The 20,085-nt window shown below is 44.8% G+C and overlaps 1 protein-coding gene and 1 pseudogene across 1 annotated transcript in view; both read right to left on the bottom strand.

The window, feature by feature from the left end:
- LOC126188733 (hepatic leukemia factor-like) overlaps nt 1-20,085 on the bottom strand; it is a 622,120-nt gene that overhangs the window by 48,475 nt on the left and 553,560 nt on the right. Inside the window, exon 2 of the mRNA XM_049930341.1 lies at nt 3,173-3,300. Coding sequence (XP_049786298.1) covers nt 3,173-3,300 — 128 coding nt within the window. The remainder of the gene's footprint in view (nt 1-3,172; nt 3,301-20,085) is intronic.
- Nucleotides 8,341-8,458, bottom strand: LOC126189922 (5S ribosomal RNA; annotated as a pseudogene).

The raw sequence follows: 20,085 nt of genomic DNA, 5'->3' as shown, positions 1-20,085 counted from the left end.
TTGAAATGTGGAGCCACAGAAGGATGTTAAAAGTAAGGTGGCCTGATTAGCAATGAAGAGCACCACAGAATAGTAGATTAGGGGAAAATATGGGAAATACAGACAAGAATAAGGGACAGGATGATAGGACATATGTTAAGGCACCATGGTATAACTTACACGGCATGGTGGAGGATAAAAACTGTAAGGGAAGACAGAGATTGGAATATATTCAACAAATAATTGAGGGTGTAGGCTGCAAGTGCTACTGTGAGGCAATGAGGCTGGCACAGGAGAGGAAGTCGTGACAGGTCACATCTAACCAGTCAAAAGTCTGATGATTCCAAACAAAAACATATTCTGGAAGAATGTGCGATTCGACAACAGCGCGGTGTGGACTGTGGAAATTTTGAAAAGAAGATAATCGAAGCGTTTGATGGAGATGGGCTTATAGAATAAGGAACGAGTGTACGATATTCCAGTGCCCATGTTGTTCATAAGTATGACAAAATGTTCCTTTGTACATCCATGGAAGGAACAGCCTCTGCGGCGATTACAGCCGTTATGAAATACATGTTGCGAATATGGACAACCATCAGTTGCGTAATGAAATGACGACAATGAAAATTTGTACCGGACCAGGACTCGAATTCGGATTTCCCGCTTTTCGTGAGCAACATGCATGCATGCATGCGTGCATGTCTGAAGGAATAGGGTGATGACCAAAGGAACAATGCATCGTACTTCTGAACATCACAGGCAATTTATCCGCCGATACCGGGTTAGCGACCTTCAACTAAAATGTCTTCCCTGTACGGGAATATACATAATGGCTGTAACAGTGCAGGTTGTAGGCACATGGTCGACGAGATATAGAGGTTTGGGGCTGGTGTGAAGCGTGCTCTGACAGCCTAATGGTAAGACAACCGCTCGCAATAAGCGGGAAATCCGGTTTCAAGTCCCGGTCAGGCACAAATTTTCATTTTCGTTATTCCATTATACAGCTGGTGGTTCTCCATAAGCGAATACGTTTCATCTAAGGAGTGAAGAGGTTCTTCGTAGAATCGGCGTGGAAAGGAATATGTGGAAAACACAAAAGAGGGAACAGTATAATAGGACATGTATTAAGATATCAGTGAGAAACTTACACGGTTCTTGAATGAGTCGTGGAGAGCAGAAACTGTAGAGGAAGGCAGAGATTGGAATATATCGAACAAAATATCGAGGAATTTTCGTGTTATTTGCTACTGTGTGATGAAGAGGTTGCAACAGAAGAGGAAGTTGTAGCGAGCTGTAACAAACCAGCTACATGACTGAAGACATCTCCAAAAAAGAAAAAAGAAAATACACGAAATTGTTCTCAGTCAGATAGGTCTGTAGTTCTACACTACTGGCCATTAAAATTGCTACACCAAGAAGAAATGCAGATGATAAACGCGCATTCATTGGACAAATACATTATACTAGAACTGACATGTGATTACATTTTCACGCAATTTGGGTGCATAGATCCTGAGAAATCAGTACCCAGAACAACCACTTCTGGCCGTTATAACGGCCTTGATACGCCTGGGCATTGAGTCAAACAGAGCTTGTATGGCGTGTACAGATACAGCTGCCCATACAGGTTCAACACGAAACCACAGTTCATCAAGAGTAGTGACTGGCGTATTGTGACGAGCCAGTTGCTCGGCCACCATTGACCAGACGTTTTCAATTGGTGAGACATCTCGAGAATGTGCTGGCCAGGGCAGCAGTCGAACATTTTCTGTATCCAGAAAGGCCCGCACAGGACCTGCAACACGAGGTCGTGCATTATCCTGCTGAAATGTAGGGTTTCGCAGGGATCGAATGAAGGGTAGAGCCACGGGTCGTAACACATCTGAAATGTAACGTCCACTGTTCAAAGTGCCGTCAATGCGAACAAGAGGTGACCGAGACGCGTAACAAATGGCACCCCACACCATCACGCCGGATGATACGCCAGTATGGCGATGACGAATACACGCTTCCAATGTGCGATCACCGCGATGTCGCCAAACACGGATGCGACCATCATGATGCTGTAAACAGAATCTGGATTCATCCGGAAAAAAAGACGTTATGCCATTCGTATACCCAGGTTCGTCGCTGAGTACGCCGTCGCAGTCGCTCCTGTCTGTGATGCATCGTCAAGGGTAGCCGCAGCCATGGTCTCCGAGCTGATAGTCCATGCTATTGCAAAGGTCGTCGAACTGTTCGTGCAGATGGATTTTGTCTTGCAAACGTCCCCATCTGTTGACTCAGGGTAGAGACGTGGCTGCACGATCCGTTACAGCCATGCGCATAAGATGCCTGTGATGTCGACTGCTAGTGATACGAGGGCGTTGGGATCCAGCACGGCGTTCCGTATTACCCTCCTGAACCCACCGATTCCATATTCTGCTAACAGTTGTTGGATCTCGACCAACGCGAGCAGCAATGTCGCGATACGATAAACCGCAATCGCGGTAGGGTACAATCCGACCTTTATAAAAGTCGGAAATGTGATGGTACGCATTTCTCCTCCTTACACGAGGCATCACAACAACGTTTCACCAGGCAACGCCGGTCAACTGCTGTTGGTTTGTGTATGAGAAATCGGTTGGAAACTTTCCTCATGTCAGCACGTTGTGGGTGTCACCACCGGCGCCAACCCTGTGTGAGTGCTCTGAGAAGCTAATCATTTGCATATTACAGCATCTTCTTCCTGTCGGTTAAACTTCACGTCTGTAGCACGTCATCTTCTTGGTGTAGCGATTTTAACGGCCAGTAGTGTAAATGATTTATGCAGCTCATGCTACGTCCTACCTCTTTACCTCGTGCTATGGTTGACTGTCGCAGCCGTGGCACGTCATTGCAGCACTTCAAAGGACTGAGGAGTCTTGAGACACAGTCGAGTGGTAGTTATCCTCACGTACAGTTACTTTACACAGCCGTTTAATGTGGGGAGCTATTTACGAGAATACACAGCAGAGAGACAGACTTGAAAGACACCAAATGGATCATTTTCTTTTGACTTGAGTGCATTTTAATTAAAAAACTGTCTGGGTTTCGGTTTATCATACTCCCCATGTAAAATCTGTAACAAATTTGGGTAGCACTTTCGGATGGGATGATGGAAGTATGGTACCATTTTGTGATGTTGTTTAAGAGTGTTGGGAGATGTACTCACCTTCAGGTCGGCGTCGTACGTCTTATCCCAGAGGTTGGGTCCCAGGAAGGCGGCCTGCGCTTCCACGTTGCACCACAGCTCGCCGTCGTCCTTCTTGTCTTCAGGGCCATCCTTGCCGCTGGTCTTCCCTGTAACACAGACAGAGCGCTCGTCTTTACTGGCAGTCAAACCAGTGTCTCAGTAGTGACGTCTCTCCGAATATACGACCAACAGATAAGACGCGGAGCCTGCAATTGTACATTGTCAACCAGCACTCACCTCAAAACAGCCTCACTGCACCGTCTGTAAGAAAATTTTAGTCTCTACACACTACCAGTTATTAGATAAAATTCAAAGTATAGCTTTGAGTATGTACTCGAGAGAGAGATACAGCGCGCCCAGGCCTAAGAGAGTGTTATGTCTCTATTCCACTTAGAGACATATCGTCGTATTCTAATACTACATAAATCGTGTGGAAAGGTAATAATACTACTCGAAAATTTTAGCCTCTTGTGCGTACTCTTACCCAAGAAATGCTTCATGTGACATGGTTTATAGCCTACCGCCAGCCTAAAAAAATATACAATATTTATTACTTCCTTGTGCCTTCCTAACTGTCGACAAAATCTTCAGCAGCAATTAAACGCAGCACTATAAGAATCGTGAAGACAGCAGCTCTCGGCTTCGTCTATAAGGAAACGGCTTACAAGACGCTGGTGAGATCAACGCTGCCCCGACGTATAGAGCGCTAATCAAGTAGGAAAGGCAGCTGAAACAGAACGAATTTAGAGACACGTCTAAAGTAGCAACAGGTCGGCATAGCCCATGGAAAAGGAGTAACTGAATAGCTAAGAAAATGTAAATTCCAATCTTTGACACAAAGGCGAAGTTGTTCTCGTGCGTAACCCTATTGGCACTCCTCCTCCCCATCCGCTAACAGGATTTCATGAGGAGAAAGTCATTTTTATATAAAATATTCGAATTTACATTGTGAATGTTTGTTTCCTCAGTACATACGCAATAGGAACAGGACAACAGTTCACTAATATTGCTACAAAGTACCCTCCACCACACACAGGAGTCTGCATTGAGAAGTACACACACACACACACACACACACACACACACACACACACACACACGGTTGTAAGTTCAGATATTTTTGCATGTGGTACTTCAATATGTACACACATATGTGTCAATTGTTTTTTCTCTGTGTCAAATAGTCTCCCCAAAAACACATCACAAAGTTTACGACCTGATATATTCTGCATGGCGGTAGCTGCATCATGAGTGGACAACGCCTGTCACTATAAACTAACTGTATTACATCGATACATTCCACTGCAACATCTGACTTGCTGCCCAGGGGAAAATAAGCATTATTGCCACATGTACTTGGAAAATAAGCATTATTGCCACATGTACTTGGAGCTGCCATCCAACCAAAACACATATGACTTGTAATAGCTATACGGTCTCTTAAACTGACATACGGCCGGGAGAGCGGTGTGCTGACCACATGCCCCTCCATTTCTGCATCCAGTGATGCCTGTGGGCTGAGCATCACACGGCGGCCGGGCGGCACCGTTGAGCCTTCATGGCCTGTTCGAGCAGATTTTTTTTTTAATAGCTATAATTATTAGTCTACAAATGACATAAATACTGATGTAATGTTGTTAAGTACACCATCCTCAATCACCAGTGAAAATATCTGCATTTATACCCATTACACCCTGTTTATATACATACACAGTGTTAGGGCTATAAGCAGGCCGGAGTGGCCGAACGGCTCCAGGCGCTACAGTCTGGAACCACGCGACCGCTACGGTCGCAGGTTCGAATCCTGCCTCGGGCATGGATGTGTGTGATGTCCTTAGGTTACTTAGGTTTAAGTAGTTCTAAGTTCTACGGGACTGATGACCTCAGATGTTAAGTCCCATAGTGCTCAGAGCCATTTTAACCCTTTTGTTAGGGCTATAAGTGCAGATATTTTTTATTGGCGACTGATGAAGGCTATTAGAAGTAGTATGTTTTTAGGTTGGTTGGTACCTCTAAGTACATGTGGCAACAGCAAGCTGTTAATGTTTATTTTCTGAGGCTGAGAACTGATAATGGCAAAGGCCTCGACGCTAACGACCCATTCGAGGACGCTGTGGATGAATGCATTTCCAGCACGAACAGTGCGGTTTGAGGATTACGGCGGTACTACGTAAACATGTGTTCTCCCGCCACAGACAGGCATTTACAACGCAGACGGGCGCCGGCGCGGTACGGAAGCAGTGTCCTTGCCGCCGCCCGAAAATATGAGACACGGTGCGGTGCGTGACGCACTTGCCAGACGCCGTTATCTCCGCTGCGTAGCGCCGCGTCACCACTGCCGGCCGTCCATGGGCGCAGTGCGGACACTGAAACGGCCCGTCCTGGACAGCGGGTGTCTCAGCTGATGTTCCAACCTTTTGTTCTGAACAGCGAACATGGGAGCGGTCCTCCTCCACAGCTGCAACGTCAAGCGCGGCAGATTGCTAAACGAAGGGGCCATGGTTCGATTTCCGGCCTGGTCGGAGATTTTTCTCCATCTGCGGACTGGGGACTGTGTTGACCTTACGTTCATATCATCATAATTCACATTCTACTGTTGAAATGGCCATAAGGGCACGTACCGAAAGCCAATTAAAAAAAACAACAACATGTGAGCGATAACAGTAAATGTGTGGCTGCAACTGCTTGGTCCGTACCTGCTTCTTAAATTTTAATCTTCCATATTCTGCACAGAGTGCTGAAGATGCCAGCGAACAAGCATCAGACAAGTTTATCATACGCCTTTTCTTTTCTTGTCATCAATCTTTTGACTTGTTTTGATGCAGCCTGTCACGAACTCCTCTCTTGAGCCGACCTGTTCATCTCATGGTAGCCCCACCTAAGTCCTCAATTATTGGTTGGATATATTCGAATTTCTGTCTTCCGCTACAGTTTTTACTGTCTACACGTCCCTCCAGCACCATGGAAGTTGTTCCCTGATGTCTTTACACATGTAGTATCATCCTGTCCCTTCTTCTTGTCAGTGTTTTCCAGATCGTCATCTCCTCGCCATTTCTGCGGAGACCACCTCATTCCTTATCGGTCCACCTAATTTTCTACATTCTTCTGTAGCATCAGGACTCCAACGATTCTATTCTCTTCTTTTCTGGTTTTCCCACAGTCCGTGCTTCACTACCATACAATGCTGTGCTCCTAAAGTATGTACCCAGAAACATATTCCTCAAATCAAGGTCATTCTTTGGTATCAGTAGCCTTCTTCTGGCCAGGAATGCCCCCTCTGCCTGTTCTAGTATACGTTTTAAAGCCTTCTTGCTTCTTTTGTAATGTGTTATTTTGTTTCCATCGTGGCACAACTGCTTCACTTTGTGGTATCAGCAGTCTTCTTTTGGTCAGGAATGCTCCCTTTTCCTGTTCTAGTCTACGTTTTATAGCCTCCTTGCTTCTTCCGTAATGTGTTATTTTGTTTCCAAGGTGGCAGCATTTCTAGTTCTTGGTCAACAATTTTGATGTTCATCGCTAATCTCATTCTTACTCCTCATTACTTTCGTTTACTGTCAGTCCACATTCTATGCTCGTTAGACTGTTTATTCCATTTAATAAGTCTTTTAATTCTTCTCCACTTTCACTGAGGATAGTAATATCACCAGTGAATCTTATTACCGACATTATTTCACCCTGATTTTCAATCCCACACTGAAACCTTTATTTTATTTCCGTCACTGCTTCTTCGACGCACACGTTGAACAGTAGGCGTGGAAGACTACAGCCCCTCTTATATATTTCCTAATCTTAGCACTTCGTTCTTGGTCGTCAATTCTTTTTGTTTCCTCTTGATTTTTGTACCTGTTGTATGCTACACGCCTTTTCCCTACAGCTTACTCCTATTTTCCCCATATTTTTGAACGTCTTGCACCATTTCACTTTGTCGAATGTATTTTCTAGGTTGACAAATGATACAATAGTCTTGATTTTTCTTATGCCTTGCTTCCATTATCAAGCGAAACGTCGAGTTGCCTTTTTGGTTACTTTACCTTTCACAAACCCCAACTGATTGTCGTCTAACAGATCCTTAATTTTCTTTTCTATTGTTTCGTATATTACTCGCGTTAGCAACTTTGATCCATGAGATGAAAACTTACAGTACAATACTTTTCGCACTTTCTGCTCTCGCTACCTTCTCATTTGTGCAGATGATATTTTTTCCGAAAGTCTGATGGTAAGTCTCCAGTCTCATAGTTTCTGCAGACCAACATGAATAGCCGTTTGGTTGTCACTTCTTCCAATGATTTTAGAAATTCCAAAGGAATGCTATCCCTTCTGAGTTATTTGATCGCCAACCTTTCAAAACTCTATTATGTTCAGAGTCTCATATGAGATTCCCTACGCCTTCCATATCGACTCCAATTTATCCTTCTATCATGTGAACCTCGAGGCTCATAAAAAAACCTAATTTCTTGATCTATCCAACGTGTGTGCTACAACGGAAATATAACGCAGCCTAGAATTATGTCGAAGCTTCCCACTCACTCAGAGTCATTTTTGTTCAATGTTGGAATCGGACATTATATTCTGATTGTCAGGTCTAACACACACACACACACACACACACACACACACACACACACCTTCTTTGAATTTCGGTTCAGCTAGATGAAGAAACATTTCGCAGAGGTACTTTAAGCATTCTCCTACTTTGGGAAGGCTTTCACATACTGTTTCATTAGACACAACTTAATGTGTAGACGTGTAACGTGTAGATGTGATATATTTTTTCCGACCAATGCAGTTCATCTGAAGAAAAAGGCGCCGAAGAGTTTACTATAGTATAGGGTGGGCGAAATAAAACCGACCCGGAAAATATTTTATGCACCTTAAGGTAGGCAACCCAACTTACGTCGTCCGTAACTCGGGCAGATGATGTAACTTGGCGTTGCCTATATCCTAAAGCGCTCCGTCTTCAGGCCACAAGTGGCCCATCGGGACCATCCGACCGCCGTGTCATCCTCACTGAGGACGTGGATAGGAGGGGCGTGTGGTCAACACACCGCACTCCCGGTCGTTATGATGGTTTTCTTTGACCAGAGCCGCTACTGTTCAGTCGAGTAGCTCCTCAGTTGGCATAACAAGGCTGAGTGCACCCCGAAAAATGGCAACAGCGCATGGTGGCCCGAATGGTCACCCATCCAAGTGCCGGCCACGCCCGACAGCGCTTAACTTCGGCGATCTGACGGGAACCGGTGTATCCAATGCGGCAAGGCCGTTGCCACCTATATCGTAAGGTGCATGAAATATTTGCAGGGCCAGTTTTATTCCCCCCCCCCCCCCTGCAGTTGTGATACAAGTACACTAGTCAGTGCAACCGCTGCTACCGAAATTTTAACTCCATATGATTGAAGTGGAATGTGAAATATCTATAATTAAAATCACTAATATTGCATTTTTCTTAAATTATGGAGTGTTAATTCTAAAAAAAAGAGGAATTATGAGCCTTTTTCGTTAAAATTTTAGAATTTTGTTCACTAAGGGCCACTAGTATCGGCAACTTCATTAAAAACGTTTTTCCTTCGTACGCCTGTGATATTTGTACGAGTCTCTCACAGAATCCTCAGAGTAACTAGTTGCGTGTGTGCCCTCGTCCTCATTCGCTTCGTCTCACAAAAACAGCCTCGCAGGGTGCCGCTTTCTGTGAAGAATGCTTTACACCAGAGCGATCGTCAGCGAAGAGAGCATTCTCTCGGGTGTGAATGCTAAGCGGGTACTAGCGAACAAAGGTCGGTCGTGCTCGGTTCATAGTTGCTCGTTCGTGTTCCTTCCGTTTTCTCTTGAAACGCGCACGTTTCATATGTATTCGAGGCATGCAAGGCATGACAGAAACTCTGACCAGAGAGTTATTTATCGTTGCTAGTCTGCGCTTGACCGCGCGAGAGTTCAGTTCGAGAGCAGTAGTTGTAGCGAGTGGACTGTTGTACTGAGCGGACGTCGACATGGGTCGGCGGCGTGCTCTCCCTCCATCTCTGGTCACGATTCAGGACGAGGTATATTGTTATCAAAGGTAATGAAGCAGCATTGGGTTATGAAACGCGTACGTTTCATATGTATTCATTACCAGCGATGGCGAGGCATGACAGAATCTCTGACCAGAGAGTTATTTATCGAAAATGAAGCCAAATATCGTTAAATTGAAATGGAACCATGCGTGAACCTCCCACAAAATTAATAAATGAAAGTTGACCAAAAACCACAGTAATATCAATTAAATAATGAAGCATGAACTGAATGTAACATCTCAACAGCAATAATAAAACCTGATAAATCTTATAGGCACAGCAGCGCTGACCTATGGCCCTGTGAAATAATCAAACCTGATAAACTCTTACCTCAGTAAAACTGTATGTCTATCTGCTCTTATTTTTGGCACAGCTTCGTGCAATGCTGGCGTATATTTAATTCTGATTCTTGGAGGAAATGCATAGGAAATATTCTTTGAATTGAAATGAATGCTTTTTCTTCAAAAAGGGTGGAAAAATTCTTTAAAATGAAATGATTACTTTTCTTTAAAAGATTTACTTTATCAAAAAAATTATTATTGGGCATCTCTTGAACAAATTAATTACAATTAACAGATGTTATTGGCTGAGCGCAATGCTGCTTCATTACCTTTGATAACAATATACCTCGTCCTGAATCGTGACCAGAGATGGAGGGAGAGCACGCCGCCGACCCATGTCGACGTCCGCTCAGTACAACAGTCCACTCGCTACAACTACTGCTCTCGAACTGAACTCTCGCGCGGTCAAGCGCAGACTAGCAACGATAAATAACTCTCTGGTCGGAGTTTCTGTCATGCCTCGCCATCGCTGGTAATGAATACATATGAAACGCCGGCCGCGGTGGTCTCGCGGTTCTAGGCGCTCAGTCCGGAACCGCGCGACTGCTACGGTCGCAGGTTCGAATCCTGCCTCGGGCATGGATGTGTGTGATGTCCTTAGGTTAGTTAGGTTTAAGTAGTTCTAAGTTCTAGGGGACTGATGACCTAAGATGTTAAGTCCCATAGTGCTCAGAGCCATTTGAACCATTTGAACATATGAAACGTACGCGTTTCACTCTCTTACAATGAATCATTCCCGCGCTCTTCACTTCGACGCTCGTCACAGTATAAACAGAACAGAGCATTCACTTGAACAGCGTTTTTCGTCGTTGTAACTTACTACCAGATGTAGAAGCATGAAACCGGAATTTGGATGCAAATGATGCAACTGAACGTCTCTATCGTTTCCCTGATACGTTTTGCTGTGTGTGATGGGACGTTACCATGGAGCAATATGACTTTGTGTTGCCTTTCTCCATACTCCGGTCGTATTTCATGTAATGATCGATTTAAATCGATCATTTGCTGCTGTTAGCGATCAGTATGAACGGTTTCGCCAGGTTTTAACAGCTCATAATAGATGACATCCTTCTGATCCCACCAAACACAGAGCAGTGTCATCTTTCCAAAGTGATTTGGTCTTGCAGTGTATGTCGATGGTTTGCCTGGATTCACACATGATTTACGACGCTTAGGATTCTCAAAATATATCCACTTTTCATGGCCTGTCACTGTTTGATGGAGAAACGACTTTCGCAAGTGGTCTTTCGAACTCCTTGATATCTTTCATTCAGTTCATACGGAATCCATTTTCCCACTTTCTGAACTTTTCTCTTAGTTTTCAAAGGAAGAGAAACGGCTTTCTGCGTCACATTCAATTGTTCTGCGAGTTCCTGTTGAGTTTGAGTATCATCTTGATGAATAACACCTGCAATTCGTTGTCTTCGAACTTTTTCGGTGGTTTCCCGCGTCGTTTCTCACGTCAAAATCATCACTTTTGAATTGTTTGAACCACTCGAAATACTGTGTATTCCCGAGAGCATGTTCTCCGAAAGCTTCGACAAGCATTCGATGCGATTCTGCAGCAGTTTTCTTCAAATGGTAACAGAAAACCAATGCTGTCTGCCGATCGTAGTTCGTAGACACAAAACTCAACGTATTTACGGGTTTGAAACTGATGTCAATGTATGGAAATTGGGTTACTGTGTGTGACATTCGTCGTCAGCCTTTACTGGAAGCAGATGGCGCTGCAGACGCGGTCTCACGGGCCCTACACTGACGGCTAGCGCCATCTATAGGGGAATTCTTCTACATCTGGTATTTGCCTGTGTTCTGGGAGTGGTGGAACAGCTGGACGGAAAGAGTTGATGATTACCGAGGAATATCGGAGACACATTTAACTGTGGAATTTGGTTGAAGTGCAACAGAAAATGCGAAACTTGAAGGTATTTAGACTTGACGTAACGAATGCTTCGTAATGGCCAGAAAGGGCCCACTCAGGTAACTGGAAATCAAAGATAGAATGATCCTGAGGTGGGTACTACGACCAGCAAAACAAGAAGAAGGCACACACAGAATCTGGCACAACGACGTTCTGTACAAACACCAAGAGGGCACCGTCACGCGTGTGTGGAAAAGGCGATTGGCCATCTACGGACACTTGACCCGCTGGCCCACATGAACCCCGAAAAACTCACAAACAGAATCTACACAGTGGCAAGTGGGTCGCCTCGGTCTGGAACAACTGGAGATCCCAATGGAAAAAACATAAGACCGACTTTGGTTCTGGCAAGCCAACCGCGAGGGAATTTTCCTAATTTCCCTTATCCATAAGAAAGCCACATGGCCCTCGGTATACCCAAGCGACGACGACGATGACGGAGAAGAAGAAGAAGATACACGTGGCAATAAATTTTCTTTATTCGGCTGATGTTGTTTATGTGCAGTTAGTGACCTGGTTTGCATTTTCTTCGTACAACTGCAGTGAGTAAACGCGGGAGAAAGGAAAGAAAGGGAGCTTAGGCTTTCACCTCGCGTCGACGACGAAGTTGTTAATTACGGTGTACAAGGCTGAATTACGGATGGATGGGAAAGGAAATCGTTCACGCCCTTTCGAAGGAAACATCCCGACATTCGCCATAATGGATTAGGCAACTCGCGGAAGACTAGATGGGGTTTTGAACGGATAATTTTGTCTCCACTGTTTTGCACTGTAGTAAATGAAATCTTACAGTGCGAAGCACCCAACGTTGGAAGTGCTCGCTTGCTTCGTTACCGGTCCTCTCGTGTTGTGTTCCGCCCGCTGCACTGCATTCGCTTCCTGAATAGGTGCAAATGGTCACTGGCGAATGTTCACGACTCTCACTCTCTACCCCTTCGTTCCGCAAGCAAGACGCAGTATGCCAGTAGCAAACGTTATCGGCACTTACCTGATACATTCAGATACTTCTTGCATTTCCTCGCTTTTAAAATTTATAATTAACTCTCTTGATCGGGACGACCATTTACAGCTCCGCTCGTTTCAACGTAAGGCAGTACGAGGTCATTGTGGATCATCATATTTGAAGACAAAGTAGAGGGCATGGCGAGCACTTTTAATAGAGTGAAAAAGTCACATTATGTGTTTATTCGGGATCGTATTATTCAGAGCCTTTGTGGAACTGTAGTCTCGCAGTAATTGGATTTGGGTCTGAAGATGTCCTCAGAAAAGAGTCAGAACCGGTAATACGAATAAACGGACAAGACGGTGGATCATTTTCTCATCATGCAATTTACGAGGGAGTTACTCAGAAATAGTATAAATTCTTGGGAGGAGGGGCGCAATCGAGAGGGCCAGGCGATCCTGAAACAAACAGGGACGACAATGATGAAGGAAGTCACCGGAACAACCTTGGTACTAACAATACATCTGGCAGAAGACAGGAGGAAGCTGCGGGACAATAGAAGACGTGGCCTTCAAGTCAGCGATTCGAAGAAATTAGAGAAGGAAGACGGAGGGAGTGATATGTTGCTCTTGGAGAACCTACTTTCACCATCTGTAGCCTCCTGGGACTGAAGGACTGTAACGCCAACCGGGAGCGGGTATTAAAAAAGTGCACGACGTCATTTACTCATAATGGTCATTTTAATGGCTAAAGACGTCCGCTCCATGAAACATAATGCTGTTGTTCTTCCTCATGGTTATTTGGTGATGGAGGACAGCAAACGGAACATAGGCGGTGACACGGAGTTACGCAAACGTCAGTACCTGAGCCGGCCGGTGTGGCCGAGCGGCTCTAGGCGCTTCAGTCCGGAACCACGCGGCTGCTAGGGTCGCAGGTTCAAATCTTGCCTCGGGCATGGATGCGTGTGATGTCTTTAGGTTAGTTAGGTTTACGTAGTTCTAAGTCTAGGGGACTGATGACCTCAGATGTTAAGTCCCATAGTGCTTAGAGCCATTTGAACCATTTTCAGTACCTGAAATCTTCGATTATTTTTCTAAGTCTAACAGAGGTAATTTTCTTTGCGGACTGACCTGCGTCAACTGTTAACTTACCCGGATGTATCATGAACACTGGCAACTGTCCTGCGCGACAGTTTTAGTCCACCAGTTCTCAGTCTATCTGTCGGTATAGGCTTAAGCCATTTGTGCCTATTTATCAATTTTTCGTTACTTAGAAACTGTTCAAATATCTTCTTATATCTCCATTGTAAATATGATCCAGTCTACTACAACACTTTAAACTTCTTAGAAATTTCATTTCTGTGGTTTGTTGGTCTTACGAATCCGTTCTTCGCTGCTACACCGAAGATTTGGGACTTCTAGAGCCTCATATTGGTCTTTGTGTGGCCGGTTTTCACTAGTGCTGTTCTGTTTGCGCCGCATTTTCTTGAGAAACCAAGCACCTTTCGGTCGATGTCTCCAAAAGTAGCCGAACACCTATTAGGGGACATTAAAACCACCCGTCGCCTTTTCGACGACTTGAATTCTCCTGGAGACACATTCACTGCGGTTTGAAGTTTTCTGGAGATATAGAGGAATGGCACCCTATTCTTCCTAAAGTGCAGCAACCAGAGAACGTAGTGCTGTTGGACGCTGGGTTGTGGAACGAAGACGACGTTCTAACTCTAACCAAGGGTGTTCCACTGCGTTCAGGTCGGAACACTGAGCAGGCCAGTCTGTTTCAGGGATGTTATTGTCCACAGACCATTGCCTCATAGATGCTGCAATACGACGGGATGCATTGTCTTTCTGATACAATACCGTCTTCGAACTTATCCTGTGCTGCACACAGTACATAATTTCGTAAAATGTGTTCATATCCTTCTGCATGTACCATCTTCTTAAGTGCAACAAGGAAACCATAGCCTAACCACGAAAAACACACCCATATCTCCTCTGTACTTCAGTGTTGGCACCACGCATGGCAGGCAACGTTCTCCATACATTGGCCAAACCCAGACCTATCCATCTCTTTCACATACGGTGTAGCGTGACTTATAATTCAAAATCATTCGTTTACAGTCATACTGACTACAGGAAAGTGTGGTGGCTTACGAGGAGTTGGCTCTGAGCACTATGGGACTTAACATCTGTGGTCATCAGTCCCCTAGAACTTAGAACTACTTAAACCTAACTAACCTACGGACACCACACACATCCATGCCCGAGGCAGGATTCGAACCTGCGACCGTAGCGGTCACGCGGTTCCAGACTGAAGCGCCTAGAACCGCACGACCACACCGGCCGGCTACGAGGAGTTGTTCGGCCTTGTACCTCATTCTTTTAGCTTCCTACGCGCTGCGCCAGCTAGACTGTTGGTAGCACTTTGGAACTGACGAGTAATTCCTGCTGCTGAGTTAATGAGAATTTTTCACCACCACACTTCACAGTCTTCGACGATCCCTGTGCGTCAGTATACGGTGTCTGTCTGGGTTTAGTTGTGGTTGTTCCTTCGCGTTATCACTTCAAAACCACATCACATCAACAGTCGGCTTTGCCACCTTTAGAAATGTTGAACTACGATTATTTGTTACTCAAGTGACAACCAACATCTAGTCCACGTTTGAAGTCACTGAACCCTCCTGATCGACCCATTCTGCTGTTACTGCTTTTGTGCTGACAGCACAGTACTGTCCCGTGCGGGAGGGGGAAAGGGGGGGGGGGGAGAAGGGGCGAAGAGGGCAAACGGACAGAATATTTTATGATCAGTGGTTCTTGGATGCTGTCTTTAACATTTTGTACGACAAAAAGATCTTCTATTTCTTCACTTCAGCACAACTAAGCAACCTAAAGATATTCCAAGAAACCAAACCGGTAGTAACACAATATATGGGTAAAAATGTAGCTGAGTTGGTTTTCATTAATCATTAAAATTACAACAGGCCCGTGAAGAGAGCGCCTGCTCCCCTTTAGCGCTAGTGGTACTCACTTCTTATCGCGATGTCGTATTATACTACACTGTATAAGTTTGTTCATTTGGAGCATCTGTTGGCAAGACATATTACTCTGCGCATCCGTAGCAACAACGTTAATTAACTTACTTATTTGTACTACAACCAAACAATAATAAAAATAAAATCTGCATTATAGAGTGATATTTAACGACGTAGACGATAAATAGTTTAGACAGGAAGAGAACAGAAGCTTTCGAAATGTGGTGCTACAGAAGAATGCTGAAGATTAGAAGGGTAGATCACATAACTAATGAGGAGGTATTGAATAGAACTGGGGAGAAGAGAAATCTGTGGCACAATTTGACTAGAAGACGGGATCGATTGGTAGGACATGTTCTGAGGTATCAAGGGATCACCAATTTAGTGTTGGAGGGCAGCGTGGAGTGTAAAAATGGTATAGGGAGGCCAAGAGCTGAATGCACTTAGCAGATTCAGAAGGATGTAGGTTGCAGTAGGTACTGGGAGATGAAGAAACTTGCACAGGATAGAGTAGCATGGAGAGCTGCATCAAACCAGTCTCTGGACTGGAGACCACCACAGCAACGACAACAATAGCTTAATGACAAAACATATCTAATAGCGTCTGTTCAGAATTTTGCTAAATCACGGGAATTAGATGTCGTTGCCATCAAATCCTCCATTGTGAATCTCAGAGGGTAACTGCCTGAGTTCACGAAGATAGGCTAGGTGTACCGCTTTATACGAGGGTGAGTCAAATAAAAACCTTAAATTTTTTTTTAATACGATTCACTGTGCAGCAGTGGTACAAAGCTGTTTCACTTTTCCCAACATAATCTCCCCTACGCTCAATGCAAGTCCTGCAGCGCTTACAAAGTGCATAAATTACTTTGGAAAAAAAATCTTTTGGTAGTCCGCGCAGCCACTCATGCAACGCGTGGCGTACTTCTTCATCCGAACGGAACTTCTTTCCTCCCATTGCGTCTTTGAGTGGTCCAAGCATATGGAAATCACTTGGGGCAAGGTCTGGGTTGCTCGCTCTCTTAGTTTCGGGTTGGTGGGAGTGAACCCAGGTTTCGTCCCCAGTAACGATGCTTGCAAGGAAGCCATCACCTTCTCGTTCAAAGCGCCGAAGAAGTTCTTCACAAGCATCAACACATCGTTCTCTCACTTCAGGAGTCAGCTGCCGTGGCACCCATCTTGCAGACACTTTGTGAAACTGGAGCACATCATGCACAATGTGGTGTGCTCACCCATGACTATTCTGTAAACATGCTGCAATGTCATTCTGTGTCACTAGGCTGTTTTCCTTCTTTATGGCTTTAACTGCTGCAATGTTCTGTGGAGCCACATCTCTTTGTGTCTGACCTGGACGAGGAACATCTTCCGCTGAAGTCACACCATTTGCGTACTTCCTATTCCATTCGGAGACTTGCTGATGTGTCAAACACGCATCAACGTACTGAACCTTCATTCGTCGATGAATTTCAATAGGTTTCACATCTTCACTGCGCAAAAACCGAATAACAGAACGCTTTTCTTCCCTGGTGCAAGTCGCAAGTGGGGAGGCCATCTTTATACTGATACTGCGACGGTATGTGTGCATCTGCACTACGCTGCCACCTACAGGCAATTCTGCACGCTGTTTGTAGCACGCTTACCAACTTACAGGATAACGGCGAGAAATTTCGATTTGTTATTACAAGTTTAAGGTTTTCGTTTAACTCACCCTCGTAACATATTCATTCTGGAATTGTCAGCACCAATATGAATTTACGAAGTCTGTTTAAGGATTTCCGGGTAGACAAGTGTCCCTCATATGCTAGGAGGAGGTGGGAGGGGCGGAGACGTGCGATTGGTTGCTTCCAACCGGCAAGTTGAGTGGTTCTCGCCCTTCATGATCTTAACTTTTCAGTCTCACGAGGTTCGTTTAGAGTTTAGGTTTTTATGGAGGAGATCCCTTCTAGACCTCAGTCGTTTGTGGGCTGGTTGACATCGATACAATGGGTACGCATGTGAGACACGTGCTTTAGATCTCTCGTTCATGGATGTCTGATGTCTGGTTCAAAAATGGTTCAAATGGCTCTGAGCACTATGGGACTTAACTTCTGAGGTCATCAGTCCCCTAGAACTTAGAACTACTTAAACCTAACTAACCTAAGGACATCACACACATCCATGCCCGAGGCAGGATTCGAACCTGCGACCGTAGCAGTCACGCGGTTCCGGACTGAGCGCCTAGAACCGCGAGACCACGGCGGCCGGCTCTGATATCTGGTGGAGCGAAGTAAACTTTATCATGTGGTGTTGGTCTTCGTAAACCAGTAATGAGTCTACATGTTTCATTCAAAGAAGGGTCAACTTCTTTAGCATGACTGGATCTGTACCAGACAGGGCAAGCATACTCTGCGGCAGACTAGCACGAAGTCAGTAGTTCCCAACCGCTCTGGTTGTGAAACCCAATTGGTTCCAATCAATTTGCGATGGGTTTTATTTCTAGCCGCCGCTTCCTGTTTGGTCTTTACGCAGTGCTTTTGTATGTGAGGCTGCAACTCATTGTTAAACGTAAATCTTAGATGCTCTGCAGTGATTTAACTAAATGACCTTCAAAGCTGCCTGCAATTTACTTGAAGACTACTTGCGAGTGACTACGAGAGCAGGCACACGCCCGAAGTAGAAAGGCTGACTTTTAGGATGTGCCGGACTCAGCGAAATCATTAGAACGCAATCTGCATCCAAGTTCGCACAGAACAGGAGAAACGAGAGCGCTCGTGTACTTGGAAAATAAAAGAGAACATGTGCTTGAGGTGTTTTGCACTGCAGCGAGCTGAAGGACGGCGCCTCTGAGGTGACAGTTTGCAGTCAGCATGGCACTGTGGACGACGATTCCCGCGTCACTCAGCGCAAGACAAAACGTTTCCTGCTATTTGTCCCATTGTGTTTCCCAGCAGCAGTGTTCACACGCATCCGGCGAATAACGCGAAATGCTGTCATGGCCGTGAGAATGCCGCGAAAAAAATGTCTGTCTGATGGCGACTGCACAGCAATAACCTCGACAGCGACGGAGACGACGCCGACTACTGCTGTAATCACGATAGGGTGAGGTATATAGAGGACTGCCTGCATCTGGTGGTAAACTAATTTGCAGTTTTCGGATGTTGTTCCCCAAACCCGCGACCGAATTCCTTGCTTTACTCTTCGTGAAAGCAGACACCTGGAAAAATATGTATTTGTTTTCGGAACTGTAGTACTGGAATACGTACTGCGAAATGCTGTTACGCGCACTACACGAACATATACTGAGGGTAATTGTTTCTGTTGAACAAGAACTTTCCCTGTGTAACCCCGAAAGAATGAAAATTGGTTGCTGCAGTGTAATCAAGAAATCAGCACTAGGCTGAACACCTACGAAAAGAAACCGATTTGTAAAGGCGGTGTAGGCTTCAGAGGTTGATCCGTGAAGTGAAGAGGATAAGCAACTGGCGTTCCTGTAACGTAGGATCCCTAATTATGACGGCGTATTAACTGAGGGAGCGCCAAGAAGATTTAATTGGTAACGCACTCACTGAGACAGGCATCTGTGTTTATTTTTTCGCAAGTTATATGTTTTGTTAGAAATGAAGCTTCTGGTCTGCCTATTGTCGCACCGTACTTGCTTGCACCATTGCTGAATTCCGCTTGTTCATTACTGTGTGATAAGAAGTATCTACAGATTTTGTGGAAACTTAATTGCTGATAGCCGGCCAGAGTGGACGAGCGGTTCTAGGCGCTTCAGTCTGGAACCGCGCGACCGATACGGTCGCAGGTTCGAATCCTGCCTCGGGCATGGATGTGTGTGATGTCCTTAGGTTAGTTAGTTTTAAGTAGTTCTAAGTTCTATGGGACTGATGACCTCAGATGTTACGTCCCATAGTGCTCAGAGCCATTCGAACCAATTGCTAATACAAACCGCTCCAAACAACTAAATTAAAGTGCAAAGCGAAAGAAGTTTTGACGACAGAAGAGATCGCGCTAGAACGAAGGAAAGCGCTTTCTATTGTCAAACAAAGCAAACGTCATCTGAAAGTGTGTGGTTATTCGGATGTATGTTAGTGAACACTGGAAATTTAAATCACACTGTAGATCACGCGTTAAAGAGAATAAAAAAATCAAAGTACCTACTACGCGTAAACTGTTTACAGAAAAAGGTGAGAAGACCGCTATGTTAAAGACACCACAGAAATAATAAAAAAGATATTTGTAATCTAACGCAAAGCTATTAAAATTACTAAACTCATAGTGCAGGGTAATTTTGTTACATTTCACTCTAGAATTTTTCGCTTTGGCAGAGCTGGGATTGTAACTTATACGAAATTTTACTTTCTGTCTGAAGGATTACGACGATAGTGCGTAAAACTATGCTTCACCCTCTCGACACAAGTACACAGAAACAATCGTCCTAAAACGTTTGTTCGAAGTTAACGACCGAAACATAAAGAATGTTATTGAAATTCGTCACCAATAAAAACGTGAATTCGATACTAAGCTTGTGAAGTTTGGCTTTGCCTCTTGTAGTTAACACTGATTAGTTCTAACTACGTAGTCACCTCGTTGCCGTAGTGCAGTTGTCATAGTATAGTTGTGTAAATTT

Source organism: Schistocerca cancellata, chromosome 5 (assembly GCF_023864275.1).
Source record: "Schistocerca cancellata isolate TAMUIC-IGC-003103 chromosome 5, iqSchCanc2.1, whole genome shotgun sequence".
NCBI lineage: Eukaryota > Metazoa > Arthropoda > Insecta > Orthoptera > Acrididae > Schistocerca > Schistocerca cancellata.
Note: the sequence above shows the minus strand (reverse complement) of the source record. Positions and strands in the feature narration are given on the sequence as shown.